This window comes from Anopheles maculipalpis, chromosome 2RL (assembly GCF_943734695.1).
Source record: "Anopheles maculipalpis chromosome 2RL, idAnoMacuDA_375_x, whole genome shotgun sequence".
NCBI classification, from domain to species: domain Eukaryota; kingdom Metazoa; phylum Arthropoda; class Insecta; order Diptera; family Culicidae; genus Anopheles; species Anopheles maculipalpis.
In genome coordinates this window covers 72170320-72190038 of record NC_064871.1, presented here as the reverse complement: position 1 = coordinate 72190038, position 19719 = coordinate 72170320, and the positions used below count along the sequence as shown (strand labels likewise).

Genomic DNA, 19719 nt, shown 5'->3' with positions numbered 1-19719 from the left:
CCGAAGTGCTAGTAATAGAGCCAAAGAAGTATTGCAATAAAACTTCAAAAGCTATTTAGGAATCACTAATCACTTATAACGACTTCAGTTTGTAAAAAAAATACTGAAAGTACTGTTTCAAAACGACGTATCGTTTATATTCTACGACCATCTCGCCCACTCATGATCAAGTGCGGTGTCCGTACCCAGTAATCCATACGTATGCAAAATGTAATTGCGATTAATGGTGGATTTGCGAAACGCATGTAAGCTCCCTTCCCTGTGAATGTGTGAAGAGCAAGGAAATAAGTTTACTCGATAGCAAGCAGATTAGCGGTTTAAAATGATGAAATGATTTATAGGACACGATAAGCCTAAACACAATAAATGCTCAAGCTGGCGCGGATTAGCTGGTGAATAATGCTTGCTTTACATCACGAAACAAAAACGCACTCTGCACTGGTGAATGCCGCTCGAGCGTACGCATGATTGAAAGCTAACAAATTAAATTGCAACACGTGAGTGGAATTGAAAAACAAAACATGAAATATGTTAAAAAAAAAGCAGGTAGGGTAAACAATGCCAATGTCCTTTCGCTTGTGTGTCCGATGTTTGCTATCGATGGGCCAACCGATTGTTTGCACGATGCCAACCGCCTGACGTGCGTGCCGTGGTTCCCGTTTTGGTTCTCGTGTGCGCTTTTGTGCCATTTTCATTTCATTAACGTCGTACGTGACGGAAGTGGAATTAATTGAATTTATTATTTACTACACCGATACTGGATGTTTTCCTGTACGTGGATACACCGTTTTTGACTTCCGATCGAAGGGTAAAAAGCATATGGGAGCTTTTCACAACCTGGAAAGGTATGGGACAAGCTTGCCTGGAACTGTTAGCTAATATTGTAGCAGTTTGACACCGTTTATTGATTGTATTTGTGTTTTGTTTATTAGACCCTCGAGCTACTAAAATGTCCACTGGTTTTTGTGATCGTAGAAGAATTATTTTTGTTGTGAATTCAAGCTTATTGCAGAAGTTTTGATTTTCAGATCCAGAGATATGAATTTATATGCATACTCAGCCATATGTATATGTTACAATTTCTATAATTTCCTTTAAAAAATCTTGAATTTTGTTCGTATTGTCCTTTACTTTTTACATGTTTTATATTTTAGTATTCCGACTTACTACTGTGTGGTACATGTGTTATGCTTCATATTCGATATTTATTGTACGCATTTGTGTTTTTGAGCTGCCATTAGAAATCTATATTTTCTATAAGCTATATGAATTATGATAGTAAAGGTTTTACTTTTTTATTCTGTTATAACGGCCAGGTCGTATTTTACTGGCTAAATTTTTTACTTTAATTGAAACTGAATAAAAAAAGCTAAGAAATAATTACTAGAAAGATTTCCTATTTTTGGTTTGCTCTTTGCGTTATCTGTTAGCCATTACAATTTTTATACCGTTAAGAGCAAATCAACCGCTTAGTTTTGATTGTGTGATTCAAGTACTGGGCGCCTCCACTCCCGTATATTACATCCAAACCAAGATCGTAATATCTGATTGCCGATGGATATTCGATACCAATAAATACCGAAACATCAAAACGAGAATATTCATTTCACAGACATTCCTATTTTTTCGGCATTGTAAATACAGGATGGAAAATAGTGCAGGCTTATTCACTTGAAAAACATGTTTGAAACACTTTTGGATTTGTATTTCACTCAGATTTATCAACGTTTTAATTTTATTATAAAGTATGGCGACACATTCCGTTACTCCTAAATTTTGTAATTATTCGAGAACGGTCCGGTTATTGTGTTTTTAATGTTACACCTATTGTTGATCAAAAGTAGTTAAATACTGGGTAATGTGGCCTTCAGATTCGATTCAATCAGCCCCCCCCCCCCCCCCCCCCCCCCTAAATGTTGTGTCGTCTCTTTCGGGAGGCCTTCTGCTGGTCGGCTGTTATGGGACTACTCCTTATGCGGCACCCAAATAAGTAGAGTAACCACCGTGAAAGATCTTGGGGTCTGGTTGGATGAGGGACTCTCGTTCGATGAACACATTAACCATGTAGTTAATAAACCTAATAGAGCACTAGGCCTAATTTTCCGCATGGCTTCTGAGATCAGAGATCCTTTATGTTTAAAGGCTGTTTGATTGTACTGTTGCTGGGTTCGCTTCGTTCTGGATTATACAAGCGTAGTGTGGACCCCAGCCGGAGAAACCGCTATGCAGAGAATAGAGAGGGTTCAGAGGAAGAACTCATATTCTCTCTGCTGCCGTATGTTGGGTTTAATAGATATTAGATCCCGCCATTCACACGCGCAGTCCTACTTCATCGCATGTATCCTTTCCTCTGAACTCGACGCTCCTTCACTTCTATCTTCTACACCCCTGAATGTCCCTTGTCGTCGACTTTGTGATAGACCACCCATATCTATCCCTTCCCGCCGTTCGGTTTTTGGCCAGAATGATCCTTGGTTAAGAGGTTGCATTTCTTTCAACAGCGATCGCGAGCTGTTCGACTTAAACTTTCTTATTTCCCACTTCCGAACTCGCCTTCTAGAGTCCACTACCTTTGCTGCATAAAAATCCATATAAAAAGGAGTTCTTATCATAATTCCCCCCATCTAACCCCCCCCCCCCCCTACCCTAGTTTAAGCATATTTATTGTGTAGCCCGGAGAGGCAGACAATTTGAATGTAATAAATAAAAAAACAAATAAATTACAAACTGCCAATTTTATACGTCCATCGAAAATCGTGCTGAAATCACGCAAGATTTAACTGTCAAAAATTCTCATTTATCATGAACCTACTTAGGTCAGCCTTAAAAGTGATACATTTAATTATTTACGAGAGTTTCCAAATATTAATCAGCGTTGAATAAACTTTAGAAGCACTTTATCGATTATAATAAACGAACGTCAAATTTCATCTATTTTCTATCTATTTTTTTTTTACTTATTACGTATTAGTATTACGATTTACCGCCGTATTATCACCACCGCTTGGGATGACTATATGCAACATAGAAAAAATAACTAAATATACTAATTCTTGTACATTTTATTTACTTTTTGTTTTATTACTAAATGGCAGGTCGTTTCGTACACCACAATAAAACACTTCTTTGCAAATCTTTAGCCCGTTATCTTTTAAAACTTAGCAACTAAAATGAAGAATTAAAACAATGCGAACAATAGAGTTGTGCTGCGAGAATATTTTTTTTTATGACAGGAGACAGATTTGAAATTGACATTAATTATTAATTTCGATATTGACATATGGAAAAAAAGTTTTTGATTTTTTTCCTTTTCGCTTCTCATATTTATACAAATCATACAAATCTCATATTTACACAAATTTTTCCCCTGCTTTTGATGTGTTTCCTCTTAAAAAAACAAAAAAACAAATCACCCGTACGACAAGCTAAACCGCAAGGCAAAAACCAATCCTCACGTACGTTTCGATGAGATGATTCGTCTATAAATTGGCATATCGATTCGAAGATGGTGGTTCCGTTCGAAAGTGGTGGATGGGCAAAAGTATTACCAACAGCCGAAACGTGAAGAAATTTCTTACCATCGAAATGCAAAACGCGTACCACGTCTCGTAGCTGTGCTGTAAGTAGTTTCGGGGCATTTCTCACGTTCTCACCTGTTGTGGTGCACAGCTGGTTCATCCCGTTCGTGGTGTGGCCACGTTTTGAGGAAAAGTTTTTGCCAGTGTTGTTTCGTTCGTGAAAGATTTTTCCTGCTTTGCTTTTGGTTGCTTTTATTTGCTGTTCGACAACTTTTACGGTTGTACGGGTAGTTGCAGAACGTGTTGCACAATCGGTTCCAAACTATTCGCATATGGTGGAGTAAAGTTTGAGCGGCAAAAATCGAGACAAACTGAAGTAGCATTCGTACTCTAACCAAAGTAAAGGTTAAATGAAGATATTTGAAAAATTTGCAGATTACAGCTCTCGACTTACAAGGGTTTTATGGTTAAATAAAAACAAGTTTTAATTCATTGTAAGAAAATTCGCCATGCTCGCTACCAATTATGTTTATTAAATTATATATGAATATGTATTGTTCCATAAACGCTATGAAACTCTCAGGGAATCGATCCATATGATTGAAATATAATACCACTTAGGGGAATATTTCAAATGAATATAGAAATACTGCAAGCACGTTGCAGAACATTGCAATCATATGATGGAAATATGCATTCACTGAGGGGGAAATAGCATTGTGACTGTGGAGTTTTACTATAGGTAATGGGTAAAAAAAACAGTAATTAGAGTAACTTTTGCTACTATTTTTTGCGTAAACCCATTGTCCCAAATGACTGATACGCTGTGCTGATGTAAAAAAGCTATTGAAAACAATTTTTCATTTTGTTGGTTGAACAGAAGAGAGCGAAACGCTCGTCAGAAAATCCTCCAAATGATTGCTGTTTTACAGTTATTAAATCACCTAGAAGCTTGTAATATTCGACCATACATTTGAAAAATTCCACTGAATGATTCAACAGTTCCATTATTTGGGTCGAATTGCATTGATACCACGAAGTCTGTTATTCAGTCCGCACTACTCCCAAGAATTGAACTGATGCTGCCTTGTGAAGACCAGCATCTAAAACCGGATCGCCTCTATAACTGATTAAGATCTAAATTAAAATGGTAGGAAGTACTCCGGTTTCTTATCTAAAGCTGTGATACTAGCCTACGGGTTTTTTTTTAGAAATAATTATAAATTTTAAGAGAAATAATAAATAATTAAACTAGACTATTGCATGACTGAAAATTTTATTGTATTTTATTGTGGTATAAAAAATTCCGAAGGAAAAATTTAAATAAATTGAGCATCACACTGTACACGTTTCGTTTAGTGAATTTGCAAAATAGTAATTTCTCTGCTGCACTACCACCTTTACTCCATCACCAACCACAACCAACCATCGAGGCCGAATCAGACCGCAAGCGTACAACTGAAAATCATCCCATTCAACACGTTTCTCTTGGGTTGTGGCAGTTTAGAGCAGTTTTCTTACGTTCGCCTCAGTGCTGTGCGGTACAGTGTGGTTTGCACTGCTTCACCAACAAGGCGTAAAGATAGGCAATGTTCAAAGCGTAATGAATGCGCTAGATAAAAGCAGTTGTAAAGCAACATCAAGCACAGGTGCAACGAGATTATTTTTAAGAGCGGTTAGAAGGAGAATAGTTCAAGTGTGAGTTGAACATCACAAAACAGAGCGCAGTAATTGGTTTACCGATAAAGTGTGAGAAAGAGAGTGTTCTTCTTTTGATATTTTTGAATAGAAATGCACTAATATTCAAATGGAAAAAATGATTTAAGGACAGAAAAGCTTAAACATTGTATGTTATCAACACCGGTCTTCACACAGCAAGACAGGGGTTCAAATCGCAATCAATCCGTTCCCTCACGGTAGTTGTTGTGGGGTGTTTTTTGGAAAGGCGAGACGTCTTTCAAAAAATTTTATAGTTTTTTTGTTTCCTCGATGTTGTTGGAGAGCTTAACCTGCTCAGTTGGTGCTCATTTATTCCGTATTTTTCCCTTTCTCCCTTTCTTTCTTTCTCGATATATTCATGGCATTCTGTTGGAAGGTGCTATACTGTGACTTCTAGGCCACAGTATTGACATATTAGCAGTGATTCTTTCTTCAGTCGCATCGTCTATCGTGTATGGCAAATTCTTAGCCCTGACAACATTCTTTGCTTGTTGGGGTTTGGAGCATCAGTCCAGTGTCAGGGCCACTGTCAGTTTGATTTTCTTAAGATGGCCCAAATGACATGTACTCTAAGTGTTTTGACAATTCTGTTGTAATATCTGTTTAAACCAGACCGATGCATTGGCTCTGAAAATGGCACCATCTACCTGCTTAGCGTCACGTCTACCCTTGTTTGCAAGACGGTCTGCTTCTTCGTTGGCAGTTATACTGTCTTTCATGGAAGAGACGATCGTTTTTATGCGAGGGTTTCGGATGGAGTCCTTCTCCAGCGTCCTCAGCACCATAGCGCTATCAGTAAAGATTGTCATGAAGCTTAATACTACAACTTACCTTCAGAGGATGTAATTCCACAACCGGCAGAGTAGTGATCTACTGAGCCATCTGTGTAAATTTCAATCAATAAGTCTGGTAAGTCATTTTTTTTGTTAACGTTGAGGGAACCTTCAAAAGGTCCCCATCTCGGAAGGTGGTCTGCGGTAACAGACCAACCCTCAAGATGGGATATGTGGGATTCATCGTGACGCTGGGCCCGTGAAGCGGACCCGGCAGCCGATGCGACCCAACTAAACCACTCCTCGACCTGATCCGAAACCTGCCGATGCGCTGATGTGCGTAGTACTCCATGCAGGTTCGTTTGTGCAATGCACTCATCCCGTTGACGCGCGGTTGCTGCGTCATTCGTCCTTGTTGTCTCAGCTGCTGCTGCTGCTTCGTGTCTTCCTTTCCGCTGCTGCTGCTTAGACCCGTCCGTCCGCAGCCGTTACTCCCGGTTGGGTCTAAGCTCCTGCTGCTGCTCTGATTACTCGTCGCTGCTGCTGCTGCTTCCGTCGTAGTTGTAGTCCTTTGTGTGCGGTTACGGCGGCAGCTATTGCTACCTTGGTTGCTCCGTGTTCCGCCGTCGTTGTTGTCGCCTCCGTCTTGCCGTTGGTGGACTTTCCTCATTCCACCTCACTTAGAGGTTTCTGAAGATGGTCCGAGCGGCAGTCCGGACTGCTTCCCTTGATTGTCCATCGTCAGGTGGGTGTGGCTCTGCTGCTGCATCTCTTGTTGGATCCGAGCAAACCGTGGACAGCGTAACATTACATGGTCGACATCTTCCACGTCATGTTCACACACCGGTCAGTTTGGCGAGCCGTCGAGGATGTCTTTCTCGACGAAGTAGCTCCGGAGAAACCCATGCCCTGTTACCCAGGACATAATGTCCGGGATTAGTCTCCTCGTCTTCATCCCCGGCGATCCCTGCTGCTCTGTTCCGGCTGTCCACTGTTGTTGCCAGCGTTCCATGGTCTCCTTTCAGCGTCGCTTTCGTATGTCTGGTCTAGTATATCCCCTCGCTACCTTGTCGTCGTGGCAGCGAATATCCTCCTTTAGGAGGAGGACTAGCCGGATAGTACTTCCAACCACGCAAGCTGCATCGTAGGAAACCGTCTGGAAGGCGCTGGCTACTCGAAGTACTCCTGTGCGGTGTGTCCTCTGAACGGTGGTGCGATGAATATCTCTCTGTAGAAGTGTCCGTCCCCACGATGGTGCCGCGTAACGAACAATGCTATTCCCAACGTTAACCAGGGCTCTCCTTCTGCTGCTATTGGGGCCACACTTGTTCGACATCAGAGCGGTCAAGGCATTTGCGATACGCGTTGCCTTGGTGCATGGTCTGCGTGACCTTAGAAGGACGTTTATCCAAGAAAAAGAACAAATCATTCGGCTAGTTTTGCTTCAATATTTTTGTTTAAATGTTTTAGACCTCATCTTTTTGACGCTTTTAGGCTTGTAGGGACACGAGTATGCTCAGTTTATTACGAAAGTAATTTTTTATTTCTCCACATAAGACTTTTTTTTCGCTTATACGACAAGGCCGTTATTGGTTTTTGTCAATTATTTGATTCGGTTATTCGGAATGTTTCGGTAAATTCTAGAGGGAAGCCAACATTTTCATTCGAAAGATAGGTTGTTACGATTTTAACGGTAAGTTCACTAAGCTGCTGCTGATACTTCGTGTCCTGATGTTTATAAATCGTTCTTAGATGAAACTCATTGCTATAGTGTGCCATTTAGAAATGAACGTCAAACGCTCGCCCAGAACGATCCCATCCTACCATAAGCTCTAATGAATTCAAACGTGACGAGCTGTAAATTAAGCTTATTCTTTGCAAACGTACGCCTTAGTAATGAAAGCTCACTAAAATGGTCAAAAAACTTTGATGAAAAAGTGGGAATTCTGAGGGGAAAATAGCTCCCAAAACGGCACCTTCCGTACAGAGTGAAATGCATCAGCTCGATGCATATTAATGCTGTTATTCGAAACCGGAAACCCATTCACTACAAAGTTACGCATAAATATGTAGTATGCTGCTGGGTAAGACAGAGAGAAACGGAAGCAGCCAGGAGGACTACTTGGAGTAAAAAACTACAAGATGCACTCAAATCTAGCAGAACACCGGATAAATCTCTTGCGCAAAAGTTTCCCATACCGGGTCCCACTACGGTTGACATACGTTATGGCATGCTGGTTACCGGCGAGACACACGAAATACCGGCGTATCCTACTGCTACTCCCATTTTACTAAGCGAAAAGTTTTCACCCAAAAGCGTTTCTATACGTACGAGTGCATCAGAGCGTTTTATTCCTTGCTTGTCTCTTTCACTCTCATTCTCTTCTTGACACAGCATCTTTTTCTTCGAAGAGAAAGACAGAAGATAGAGGAAAATGGTGCTTAATTCTGAGTTCTTCTCGTGCATTTTCCACAGTCCTGTAGTTTGTTAGAAATATATGGATCTTCTAGGGGGAAAAAAGGAGGACAAGGAAATTGAAGTAGTGAAGCTAGTATTTGTTTAGTTTAAAAAGGAAGAAACCAGAAGAGTCCCCGAGAAGATATGCGCTATAGGAAAAGTTTGTACCCTGCACTGTCTCAACGAACGAAGAGCTTTATCGGTTGGATTGTTTGCAGTGATGAGATTTGTATTTCCAATATCAAACCACCACCAACCAGGAGCAGGTGCTGATACCGATGTACAGGACCTGTGCGGTTCTTCCCAGTCGGCCGGCTAGATTGATAACTATCGCCGGTCTAAAAGTTGGCAGTTGTAAAGAACCGTATCCGTATCGTGAAGGATCCATGTTGCACAAGCGTAGTTGTGAGATACGAACATGTACGATTTAAAACTTTTCACAATGGTACAACTGCCTCGAAGGTGCACAATGTCCACTTGAGGTGGTGCATCATACTTTGGGGTTGGGAAAATTGTATTCCTTTGAATGGAAAGAAGTACTCGCATTTGTCGTTGCTGGACAAAAGAAAGCTACGATGGCTAAGCTACGAGAAGGTTGAAATAAGAATCAGTGAGATTTTGGAAGAGATTTGCATCAATAAACAATGCAAGACGGAAACACATTTCGTATAGATAAAAAGAGCTTTGCATTTCACAGGTCTTCGATACGATTTAATTATCTTATCTTAAAGCGATTGTAAAAAGACAACAAGCCGAACGAGCGGCTTGAAAGATTGATCACAACCAGTCACAAATACAGGTAGGCATGCGGCAGCTAGCAACAACGATGCATGGCTCGTATGCAGTAAAAAGGGATGTATTTCATATTGTCTCGCTAACTTCCGGACAGTCCGACCAGTTCAATTTCTTGCTGAGATGCTTTCACCGCAACTGGAAAGTGAAAGATGCGTGCTCTACTAACAAATGTTTTATGCAGCGGTGGAATAACCTATGAACGGAGTTGGCGTCCGCCATGGGCCTTGCTGGAAGGAGGAGCCTCGCCGATTAGAGAACCCTTTTGGCCTAAGAATGATTAATTCTCCTCCCTCCCTGCAGTTTTGAACCGAGTACGAGCCTCGCCTATGACCCACCTGGGGCCTCGTTAATTGCTTCGTTAATAAGGCAGCTAAAGATCGTCCGATGAAGATCTGCCGGAGTTCAGTTTGTCTATAGGACCAGCCCCAGAGTGAACTCGTTATCACCGAATTCCCAATGCGTTTTGCCTTTTCCGAGGCCAAAAGACGCATCCAACGATATGCGGAGCATTCCGATCGCACCAGGAATGAGGGAGTTGTCGTCGATTTTCCACGAGAATGTTTTGGGTTTTCCGCAATAACTAGGTGAAGGGGTGGAGGGATCGGATTGAGGTGTTCTACAAAAAGGTGTGTGGCTCAAAGACGCATTCAGCGGTATGCGGAGCATTCCGATCGGACCAGGGCTGATGGAGTTATCGTCGATTTTCCACGGGAATGTTTCAGTTTTTCCGCAATAACTGGGTGAAGGAGTGGAGCGATCGGGTTGGTGTGTTCTGCAGAAACGTGCGTGGCCCAAAGACGCATTCAGCAGTATGCGGAACATTCCGATCGGACCAGGAATGAGGGAGTTATCGCCGATTTTCCACGGGAATGTTTTAGTTTTTCCGCAATAACTGGGTGAGGGGGTGGAGGGATCGGATTGAAGTGTTCTGCAAAAAGGTGCGTGACCCAAAAACGCATTCAGCGGTATGCGGAACATTCCGATCGGACCTGGAATGAGGGAGTTATCGTCGATTTTCCACGGGAATGTTTTAGTTTTTCCGCAACAACAGGGTGAGGGGTGGAGGGATCGGATTGAGGTGTTCTGCAAAAAGGTGCGTGGCCTAAAGACGCATTCAGCAGTATGCGGAACATTCCGATCGGACCTGGAATGAGGGAGTTATCGTCGATTTTCCACGGGAATGTTTTAGTTTTTCCGCAATAACTGGGTGAGGGGGTGGAGGGATCGGATTGAGGTGTTCTGCAAAAAGCTGCGCGACTCAAAGACGCATCCAACGGTATGCGGAGCATTCCGATCGGACCGGGAATGAGGGAGTAATCGTCGATTTTCCACGGGAATGGCGTTGGCGGAATTTCCCGGGAGTTTGTGGAAAATTCCCCTTAGACATTAAAAATCACATTTTGGAGGGGTTTTTGAAAGATATTTCAAGAAAGAAACAAAAATGAGGAAAATAAATTAATTTTGAAGAACACATTTAAAATGGCACTGAAAAATATTTGTCATCTCGGAAAGAAATTATTTTCCAATCCGTTTTTAAAACTTCCATTTGCTACCTCCTCGGATTCATGCTCTCCTGTTACTCCTGGTCGAATTTTGCCGCATAAAAATTTCCGGATTTTTTCCAAAAATTTCCAGATTTTTGCCACAAAATCCGACCAGGAGTAACAGGAGAGCATGAATTCGTGGAGGTAGCTCGGGTCGGCCAAAAATTTCCAAAATCAGTTTTAAAATCCAAAGTCAGTTTTAAAATCCCGATGCAAAAATAAAGTTGAATTCCAAACTTAAAATTTCCAACCCAAATTTAAAACTGATTTTGGATTTTAAGATTGGATTTGGAAATTTTTGACCGACCCGAGCTACCTCCACGGAATCATGCTCTCCTGTTACTCCAGGTCGGATTTTGTGGCAAAATCCGGCAAATTTCTGGAAACAATCCGGAAATTTTTATGCGGCAAAATTCGACCAGGAGTAACAGGAGAGCATGAATCCGAGGAGGTAGCAAATGGAAGTTTTAAAAACGGATTGGAAAATAATTTCTTTCCGAGATGACAAATATTTTTCAGTGCCATTTTAAATGTGTTCTTCAAAATTATTTTATTTTCCTCATTTTTGTTTCTTTCTTGAAATATCTTTCAAAAACCCCTCCAAAATGTGATTTTTAATGTCTAAGGGGAATTTTCCACAAACTCCCGGGAAATTCCGCCAACGCCATTCCCGTGGAAAATCGACGATTACTCCCTCATTCCCGGTCCGATCGGAATGCTCCGCATACCGTTGGATGCGTCTTTGAGTCGCGCAGCTTTTTGCAGAACACCTCAATCCGATCCCTCCACCCCCTCACCCAGTTATTGCGGAAAAAACTAAAACATTCCCGTGGAAAATCGACGATAACTCCCTCATTCCCGGTCCGATCGGAATGTACCGCATACTGCTGAATGCGTCTTTGGGCCGCGCACCTTTTTGTAGAACACCTCAATCCGATCCCTCCACCCCCTCACTCTGTTATTGCGGAAAAACTAAAACATTCCCGTGGAAAATCGACGATAACTCCCTCATTCCAGGTCCGATCGGAATGTTCCGCATACTGCTGAATGCGTCTTTAGGCCACGCACCTTTTTGTAGAACACCTCAATCCGATCCCTCCACCCCCTCACCCAGTTATTGCGGAAAAACTAAAACATTCCCGTGGAAAATCGGAGATAACTCCCTTATTCCTGGTCCGATCGGAATATTCCGCATACTGCTGAATGCGCCTTTAGGCCACGCACCTTTTTGCAGAACACCTGAATCCGATCCCTCCACCCCCTCACCCAGTTATTGCGGAAAAACTAAAACATTCCCGTGGAAAATCAGCGAGAACTCGGCCATTGTTGGTCCGACCTTGGCGTCCGGTATACCGTTGGATGCGTCTTTGGGCCGTGCACCTTTTTGCAGAACACCTCAACCCGATCCCTCCACCCCCTCACCCAGTTATCTACTTGGCTGTCAAGGTTCCCCTGTTCGGCAAGCCCCCCACCTTTCTGGTGGCCACCATCCGACCCGCTGTTGATGTAGATCACTATGGAAGTTCTTTATTGGCATGAAAACTGGTAATGCCGCTGTAAAACGCCCATGCTTTTGCAATTTTTGTTCGTTAAATCTTAGTTTAGATAACGTCTTACCTTGGGCCTATATGCATGCATTATTTGTATGCCGATATATGATACATGTGTGATATTGCCACTATAAAACACACCACTTGTTGTACGTTAATTAAATTTGTAATTTTTTTTTATTATAAAAACTATCTTCAAATTTATTGCTTCCTTCCCCCTGACACTGACCAACCGTTCCACTGCATTTATCGTCGTTCACAACTTACTATTGCACAACTTCGTACTATTTCACTCTCACACACAAACATCCTTTAGAAACTATACACACATACATACATCACGCACTCACACACGTACAGACAATCACGCACGTTCTTCACTAAATAGCTCAAACAACGTTTTCCTTTCGAGTAAAATGTTTCATGCCCTGTCCGCTCCGTCACGCGCTCGACAACTAAGAGTGTGCACTGGTACTAAAGGACCCAAGTCCAGACGAAAAAAAAAAAACGAAACACAACACCAACAACGTTATGGATTATTGGATACCTCGGAATGTTTGTTTCCTTGTGCTCTATAACATGGGTGAAAACTTCTAAAACGCACTTTTTTAAATAAATTCCTTTGTGTCATGTGCTTCAGGGGAGCGTTTGTGGGAAATAAAATTTGCATCGCGGTGAGGAATTTAAAATTACTGTGCATGAAAGCTGACATACTAATAATAACACAGCTATTGAGATTACACATGTTCGACATGTCGTGTTGTTTCGTCGGAAGGAGCACGGTAACTGGTAACTTATCAGCTTTAATCTGGTGGGTAATCTGGGTTGCCTGGGTTGCAAATTCGGTCTGCAGTTGTGCAAACATAATGCCCAACGTACTGTTGCTCTGTTACAAATCTGCCAATATCGTTTCCATTTCCTTACTTGACTAGAGCGGTACTTGTGATGGTTTACTGTTGCATGTGTTGCCGTGTGGAAGCGGGCGAACCGTGAACGACAAGCGACTACCTGCCGCTCGTCACACTAGAGAACTCTATCAACACCTGGTGACTACTACTAAACGGATCGGTATCCTCTGTATCAGCACCTAACTCTGCTCTAGTGTTGTTGCGTGATGCCTTACTCTAGCTCATTTTCCTCTTCATCCACCTAAGGTTTTGCGGAATTTACGCGTGCCACAGTTTCTATGAGTACAAAATACAAATCGGCTTTCAACTACGTATCGAGCCCGAACCGGTGGGCGTGCACAGGTGGCCGCACACCGGCACAGGTCGATGATCACATCTAAAACTGTCCACTGGTATGTACAAGTACCGTGCCACCTCCGACCAGCGGTTTATCCGGGTCGGCGATCATCGTTTCCTAGGACACCAATCGCTTGAACCCGGCACGATCGTGGCCCAGCTTGAGCTCCTCGTACAGCGATGGGTTAACCTCGGTGGCCATCGGGACGACGGAATTGTCATGGTTGAGCCCGGTCGTGGCAGTACCGTTCGCTGTGTGCAAGGATTCCTGCCGCCAATCCGCTCCATTGCCTACCCCCTGTCCAGAAACCGCTGGAATCTGTGTTAAATGTGAATATTTCAAAGCATATTTAGTGTGATTAAATGGTCCTATAAAGTCCCCTAGATTCGTCACAAATAAACAACGCTTTATATACGAACACTATCCTCCTTACTTACCTGCACATGCTCGACATTCATCTCGCGAAGGTAGCTCGGATTTTCGAACGCAACGCCCCCGTTTGCTTGCTTCGGTCCAAACTTTCCACGCTTAACGACAAATATGGCCGCGATCGCAAGAACGATCGCGAGCAAACCGGCAACGATGCCACTGATCACGCCGGCGTTCGTGCCGTGCGATGCGCTGGTGATGTGCTGATCACCGAGCGTAAATCGTAGCGGTTCCGAAAGTACCGAAGCACCCAAATGGTTGCCCGCCTTGATCACGAGCTCGTACATGACGTTCGGTTTCAGCCCTTCCAGCTTAATGCTCGTTTCCTTCGCGTCCAGCCGGCTCGTGGCGAGTCCGTTGATGACGTTCGACAGATTATCCGTAACTGGCTCGAGATCGTGCCAAAACACCCGATAACCTTCCACGGTGCTTGGGTTCTTTGCTGGTGGATCCCATCTGAAGGGATGAAGGAAGATACGATGAGCAACCCGAAGCGGCAATGAATTGTACGCACAAACCTACCGAATAAGTACTTCCTCGTCGCTCAACACCTGCACCTTGAGATTTTGCGGTGGTCCCGGCAAACGGTCACGATTCTCCTGGAAGCAGCCAACGATCGTGCGCGTATGCTGCAGGGCACAGATACCGGGCGGAGTGATCGGTTCACCGCGACACCAATTTAGGCAGCGTCTCGGCACATCCTTCGAGGCACAGCAGCCTCGATGGTCCGAACCATCCGCTGCACAGCGCATCAGCTTGTCAAAGTCCACAATGCACTCTGGCCGATCGATTACGCTTTCGATGTCGATGTAGAACGAGCACGCGCTCATGCAAGCCGACGATACGTTCTGTGCCATACAGCACTCGGAAATGTTAGACGAGGCAGCTGTATTGCGTATACGCACCGATACCGCTCGGGTGGAGGAACCTAAGGCGTTTTCGGCATGACAGAAATAATCACCAACATCCTGCGAGCTTAGCTTGGCGATCGTCAGTGTCATCACGTACAGAGAGTTGTCCTGTTGGAAAAATTAATGTTGGTTTTAAGGCAACAACAGTAAAAATTCTCGTAAGCTTAAGCACTTACGTCAACGTCATTCTTCATGGACATATCATAGTTGCCGCCCTGTATCACTGGGACTCGTCCGTCGTGATCCCGCCAGAACATGGTCTTTGGGATGGGTCGGGCACGAATAGTACACTTCAGGTCCACGGACTCTCCCACCGATGCCACCGTAATGCCCGAGGCCTGAATGCGAGGAGCAACTAAAGACGGAACAAGGTTGATCACGAGGATACTTCTTAAGTAGAAGGGGATTGCATCAACACTTACAGCTTATGTTGACCTTCTTGGCAGCCTGCATTGGGATGCCGTAACCGTTGTCGGCGTAGCAGGAGATGTGCTCCATATCCGTTGTGACGTTGTGTATCACGGTAATCATGTGCCGTGACGTATCCTGCCGCACAAGATGTCCACCGACGTAGAGTGAGATCGTTGGTGCTGGATTGCCCATTGCCAGACAGAGAATGGTCATGGAACCACCCTCGGAGATGATATCGGATGGGTGCACTGTCGGGGGCTGTTTCGAAAGAGATGTATTTTGAGCGTTGCCTTCTGTCCTATTAACAAATCATTAACCGTTCGACTTACATCAACGTACGCCGGTAGTGCAGGATCGGTCCAGGCCACGAGCGTCTCTGACGGCAGGCTGGTTCCCTTCGAACCGATTGCCACCACGTACACGATGTGCTGTGTATTCGGGAGCAAATTGTTGACCCGCACCCACAGTAGTCGCGTATCGATGACGGTGTAGTTGTTGGCTACCTTGTGTATCACCCGGTAGGTGATGGTTTCGTGTGGATGCGAAAACTCTGGCGGCTGCCAGGATACCGTGATCCAGGTGGCACTGTGGGCCGATACTGCCAGCGAATGTGGTGGCGAAGGTGCGCCGTAAACCGTGCTGGCCGAATCCGTTCGTGAGGTGTTGATCAACAGCATGGATGAGGGTAGTGACGTACCATGCTCTCCGCGGGACACTACCGTGATGCGATAGAGTGCCTTCGGTTCTAGGTCCTTCAGTTCAATATCTGTTTCGGTTGTGTTCAGTTCCTGAGAATGCATTAAACAATGAATAAAAGCTATGCCTACCAAACTAACACGATCGCTCGCTTACATGCTCCAGCTTGATCACTGTCTCGTACATGGTCATGTTGTTCACCTTGCCGTACTGGACCAAATAATCGGTCGGTTTGTTTTCCGTACTGTTTGCTTCCATCTCCGACGGTACCCAGGCAAGCGAGATGGAAGTGTTCGTTACGGACGTAACGTGCAGATCTTCCACCGGTGCCGGGATGTGTCCGATGCCTTCCTCAAAACACTGTATGATGTTGCCCGCAAATGGCAAACACTCCGCCGGTGAACTTGTAATAACGCCTCGACATAGGGACTGACATTTGGGTGGCACAGCACGACGATTACAGCAAGCCGTGTGATCCCGTCCACCAGCACTACAGCGCACTATAGTTCCGATCTGTCCCCGGCACGTGTTACCCAGCTTCTGAATGTCTGACATCTTAGCGTCGTAGCTACAGAGTGGAGCACACTGCGGCAGTAAACCAGACGCGTGACAACAGGCCGAAATGTTGTAGTGCGTGTGGGCCGGTTCCATCGCCATATCGCGCTTCGTTTGGAAAACTAAACGAGGTGATGGGCCACCCTTACCGTGCGCATTAACAGCAACAACAAACGCTTCATAGTAGGTGGCCGCTTCCAAATCCTCCACGATGACCGGTGCTTGATCTTTCTCCAGTACGGTGTACTCCTCGCCGCTGCCCAACTTCCTATAGTGCAAGTGATAAGCAGTAACCGTATCCGGTAAAATCTTTGGTGGTTTCCATTCCAGCACCACAAAATGGCTGGCTATCAGTGGAGCCTTTAGCTTCGATGGAGGTCCCGAAAGTACACCGTATCCCTGCAGCAAACAGCTACTGTACTCGGACATGTACTGAAGGCATTTGAAGTAGTTGAAGTTGATCGCTTTAACGGTGCCGGAACAGAAGGAAAGACATCCTTCCGGGATACCACGGCTTTTGCAGCACGGCGTATGGTCGATGTTGTTGGCCAGACAGGCAAAGGTGATGTTGGCCCACGGTGCGCAAACCATCAGATCGGGCACCTCGGTAAAGTCGGCCTTCACCGGATCGCACATCTTCTCCAGACAGGTGCGATGGGTGATGCCTTTCTTCGTGCAACAGCCACGCACATCTGGAAAATGGGTTTAATATTTTAGATAGGGAAATACTTGTTTGGAAGCAAAATATTCAATGCTCGGAGGGATTGGACCAAAGGGACTCGTTTGCAAAAAAAAAGCTCCATTTTCCTGTCAATCGATTTCGCGATTATGTCGATGATTTATTGATTTTCCGCATCATTCCCATCGTGTTGGATGAGTAATGAAATTCTAAACATTGTTTCCAAAGCAATGAAATCCTTCGATGTTATCCCGTAGGGATCCATTGGGATGACTAGAAAAGAATGTTCTAAAAGTGGAGTGGAATTTGCACAAAATATTTAAAGCTTAAATAATACATCCACCAAAGGCATCCAACTTATCGATTTGCTAATCATTGAGTCGAACGATGGACCGCTAACGATAGGCAGCAGGACACGCCACAACAGGAGAATGTAAAGCACAGGGAGAACGATGCTTTAAAAATGGATAAATAATCGATCGCCCCCTTGGCCACTGCAAATCGACCACGTTCCCCCCTGTGTTATGCTTGTTTATCTTCCGGTTTTGTACTCTCTGCCCTGTGTCTGGGACGATGGAATGCAAAAGTCATGTCGTCCCGTCAATACGTGCCGCTTTGGCAGAGAGTGCGTTCTTTTCCTTTTTGCTTCCATCGTGGCATAAACATGGTTGCTGTTCATAAGCGGGTAAGGAGCCCGAGTGGGATCCTTTCGTCAGTGATTTGATGGTTTCGTTACATTAAAATCTTCCCGCTGTGGTCCGGGATATGGTCTGTATAATGGTGTCGTTTCGTTTTACAAGTTTACTGTCGGTGTTACGGGAAGCCCAGTGGCCAGTAACGTTGACGGTGACTTGTCTTTTTGTTTGCGTCTTTCTCGTTTTGACATGTTTACAGCGTCTTCGTAGTCCGCACGTTCCCGTCTTGAACATGACTCTACCATTAGTGGCACAGTTCCAAGCACTTGGACGGCATTAGTGAAAAATGGAGTTCTTCTCTACAACTCCATCATGGACTGTGTGATTACCACTCGGTACCTAAACCGACGGATGATGTTTCAAAAAAGCTCCCTGATAAGGTACAACTTAATTGCCTAATTAACTTCGATTGATCGCTACATTTATGGTTTATCTTACCGGGAAGCACCGGGACGACGGCAACACTGGTCTGCTTGCTGACCACACCACCCTCCAGCGTAAGGGCCCGAATGCGCATACTGGGCAGACTCGAACCGTGATCATTGTGTGCACTCACGGTGACGGTGTACATCGTGAACGGTGTCAGGTTGTTCAGTACAGCCGTCGTTTGATCGGCAGTAACTTGCAGTGTCACCAGTCCATCCTTCGCGTCCGTTGCGTTTGCCAGAAAGTCCTGATCGAACGCATGCAGCCGGGTCGCATTGATTTGGTAGTATTTTACACTGGCTGCCAGCTTCTCCGGTGCCTGCCAGCTAACCTGCAGCGAACGCTCTGTTAGCGGTTCCACCGAAACGGATTGTGGCTCCGACGGGAGTCGTTGAATGTTATCCAGAATGCACTGTAAACCAGGTAGCGTGTGCTGCACGCAAGACACACGCGACTTAAGTAGATCGGTAAAGGGCGTATACTCCCCACGGCACATATCCTGACAGAGGTCCGGGATGCCCTTCTCCACGCAGCACGGCACATGGTTGCGGCCGTCTGCCATACACCGCACAATGTTGGGAAAGTCTCGCTCACACTGCTCCGGTTCTGCACCGGCCGATCCGTCCAGAATGTTGTGCAGCACACAGAAACCCATGCAGCCTTCGGACACGTTGTTCGCGTGACAGCAGTCGGTGAAATCGTGCGTCACCAGTGGCACACCGTCCTGGCTCACTTCCTCCTCCGAGTCGGTGTACATGTCGGACGAATCGTCTTCTTCCGAGGTTACCGAGGATTCCGGTGAGGTTGACTGTCCGGGCAACGATGTGGTGCTGCTGCTGCCACTGTTCGGTGATTCGGTCGTGTTTCGACTTGAAGGCGTTTTCTTCTTCGGTTGCCGAACTGAAAAACGGGGGCGATTCAGGGCAAAGCGAAACGATAGGGATTAGTGTTGAAGCAATCTAGCTTGCGGGATAGTTTCGCGAGCAGAAAAAAATATATATTTTAATGGAAAAAGTTGTCAGCGTCTGGAGGTGGTGTCGTTCCGGTGTATCGTGGGTCGTGACATCGGATGAGATGCACAGAACCGATCACATCCCGGGGGTAAAACTTTATCTTTGTGTGTTGCGACGCGAGAGTTTCCGGCTTGGCACATTGAAGTCACACCCACCGCACAAGATGGCTGCGAAGAGTTGGAGTTAAGATGTTCTATGGGCCGGTAGAAGAATTTTACGTTTAGTGTTTGCTTTTTGAAGCACACGAAACTTCTAGGATTCTGCATGCATACATAGATTAACTTTCATTTTATATTATTAAA

General features: G+C 44.8%; 3 protein-coding genes across 6 annotated transcripts in view; all 3 read right to left on the bottom strand.

Annotated features, from left to right (window-relative positions):
* Positions 1 to 19719, bottom strand: part of LOC126556214 (glycerol-3-phosphate phosphatase-like) — a 231494-nt gene that overhangs the window by 60812 nt on the left and 150963 nt on the right. The gene's annotated exons all lie outside the window — the stretch shown is intronic.
* The window catches only part of LOC126556345 (signal peptidase complex subunit 3), a 586951-nt gene that overhangs the window by 477900 nt on the left and 89332 nt on the right, over positions 1 to 19719 (bottom strand). For 3 of the 4 annotated variants that reach the window (XM_050211604.1, XM_050211605.1, XM_050211603.1), the window contains exon 1: positions 19258 to 19262. The exons of the other annotated variant lie outside the window; for it this stretch is intronic. The gene's annotated coding sequence lies outside the window, so the exon portion shown is untranslated. Of the gene's footprint in view, positions 1 to 19257; positions 19263 to 19719 lie in introns of those variants that run through there. 4 annotated transcript variants of the gene reach the window in all.
* Positions 13549 to 19719, bottom strand: part of LOC126568760 (Ig-like and fibronectin type-III domain-containing protein 1) — a 32856-nt gene continuing 26685 nt past the window's right edge. Inside the window, exons 4-11 of the mRNA XM_050225366.1 lie at positions 18417 to 19304; positions 16206 to 17296; positions 15683 to 16141; positions 15365 to 15611; positions 15119 to 15297; positions 14554 to 15050; positions 14040 to 14487; positions 13549 to 13920 (exon numbers count right to left, since the gene is read on the bottom strand). Of these exons, the coding sequence (XP_050081323.1) occupies positions 13720 to 13920; positions 14040 to 14487; positions 14554 to 15050; positions 15119 to 15297; positions 15365 to 15611; positions 15683 to 16141; positions 16206 to 17296; positions 18417 to 19304 (4010 nt within the window). The 3' untranslated portion in view covers positions 13549 to 13719. The remainder of the gene's footprint in view (positions 13921 to 14039; positions 14488 to 14553; positions 15051 to 15118; positions 15298 to 15364; positions 15612 to 15682; positions 16142 to 16205; positions 17297 to 18416; positions 19305 to 19719) is intronic.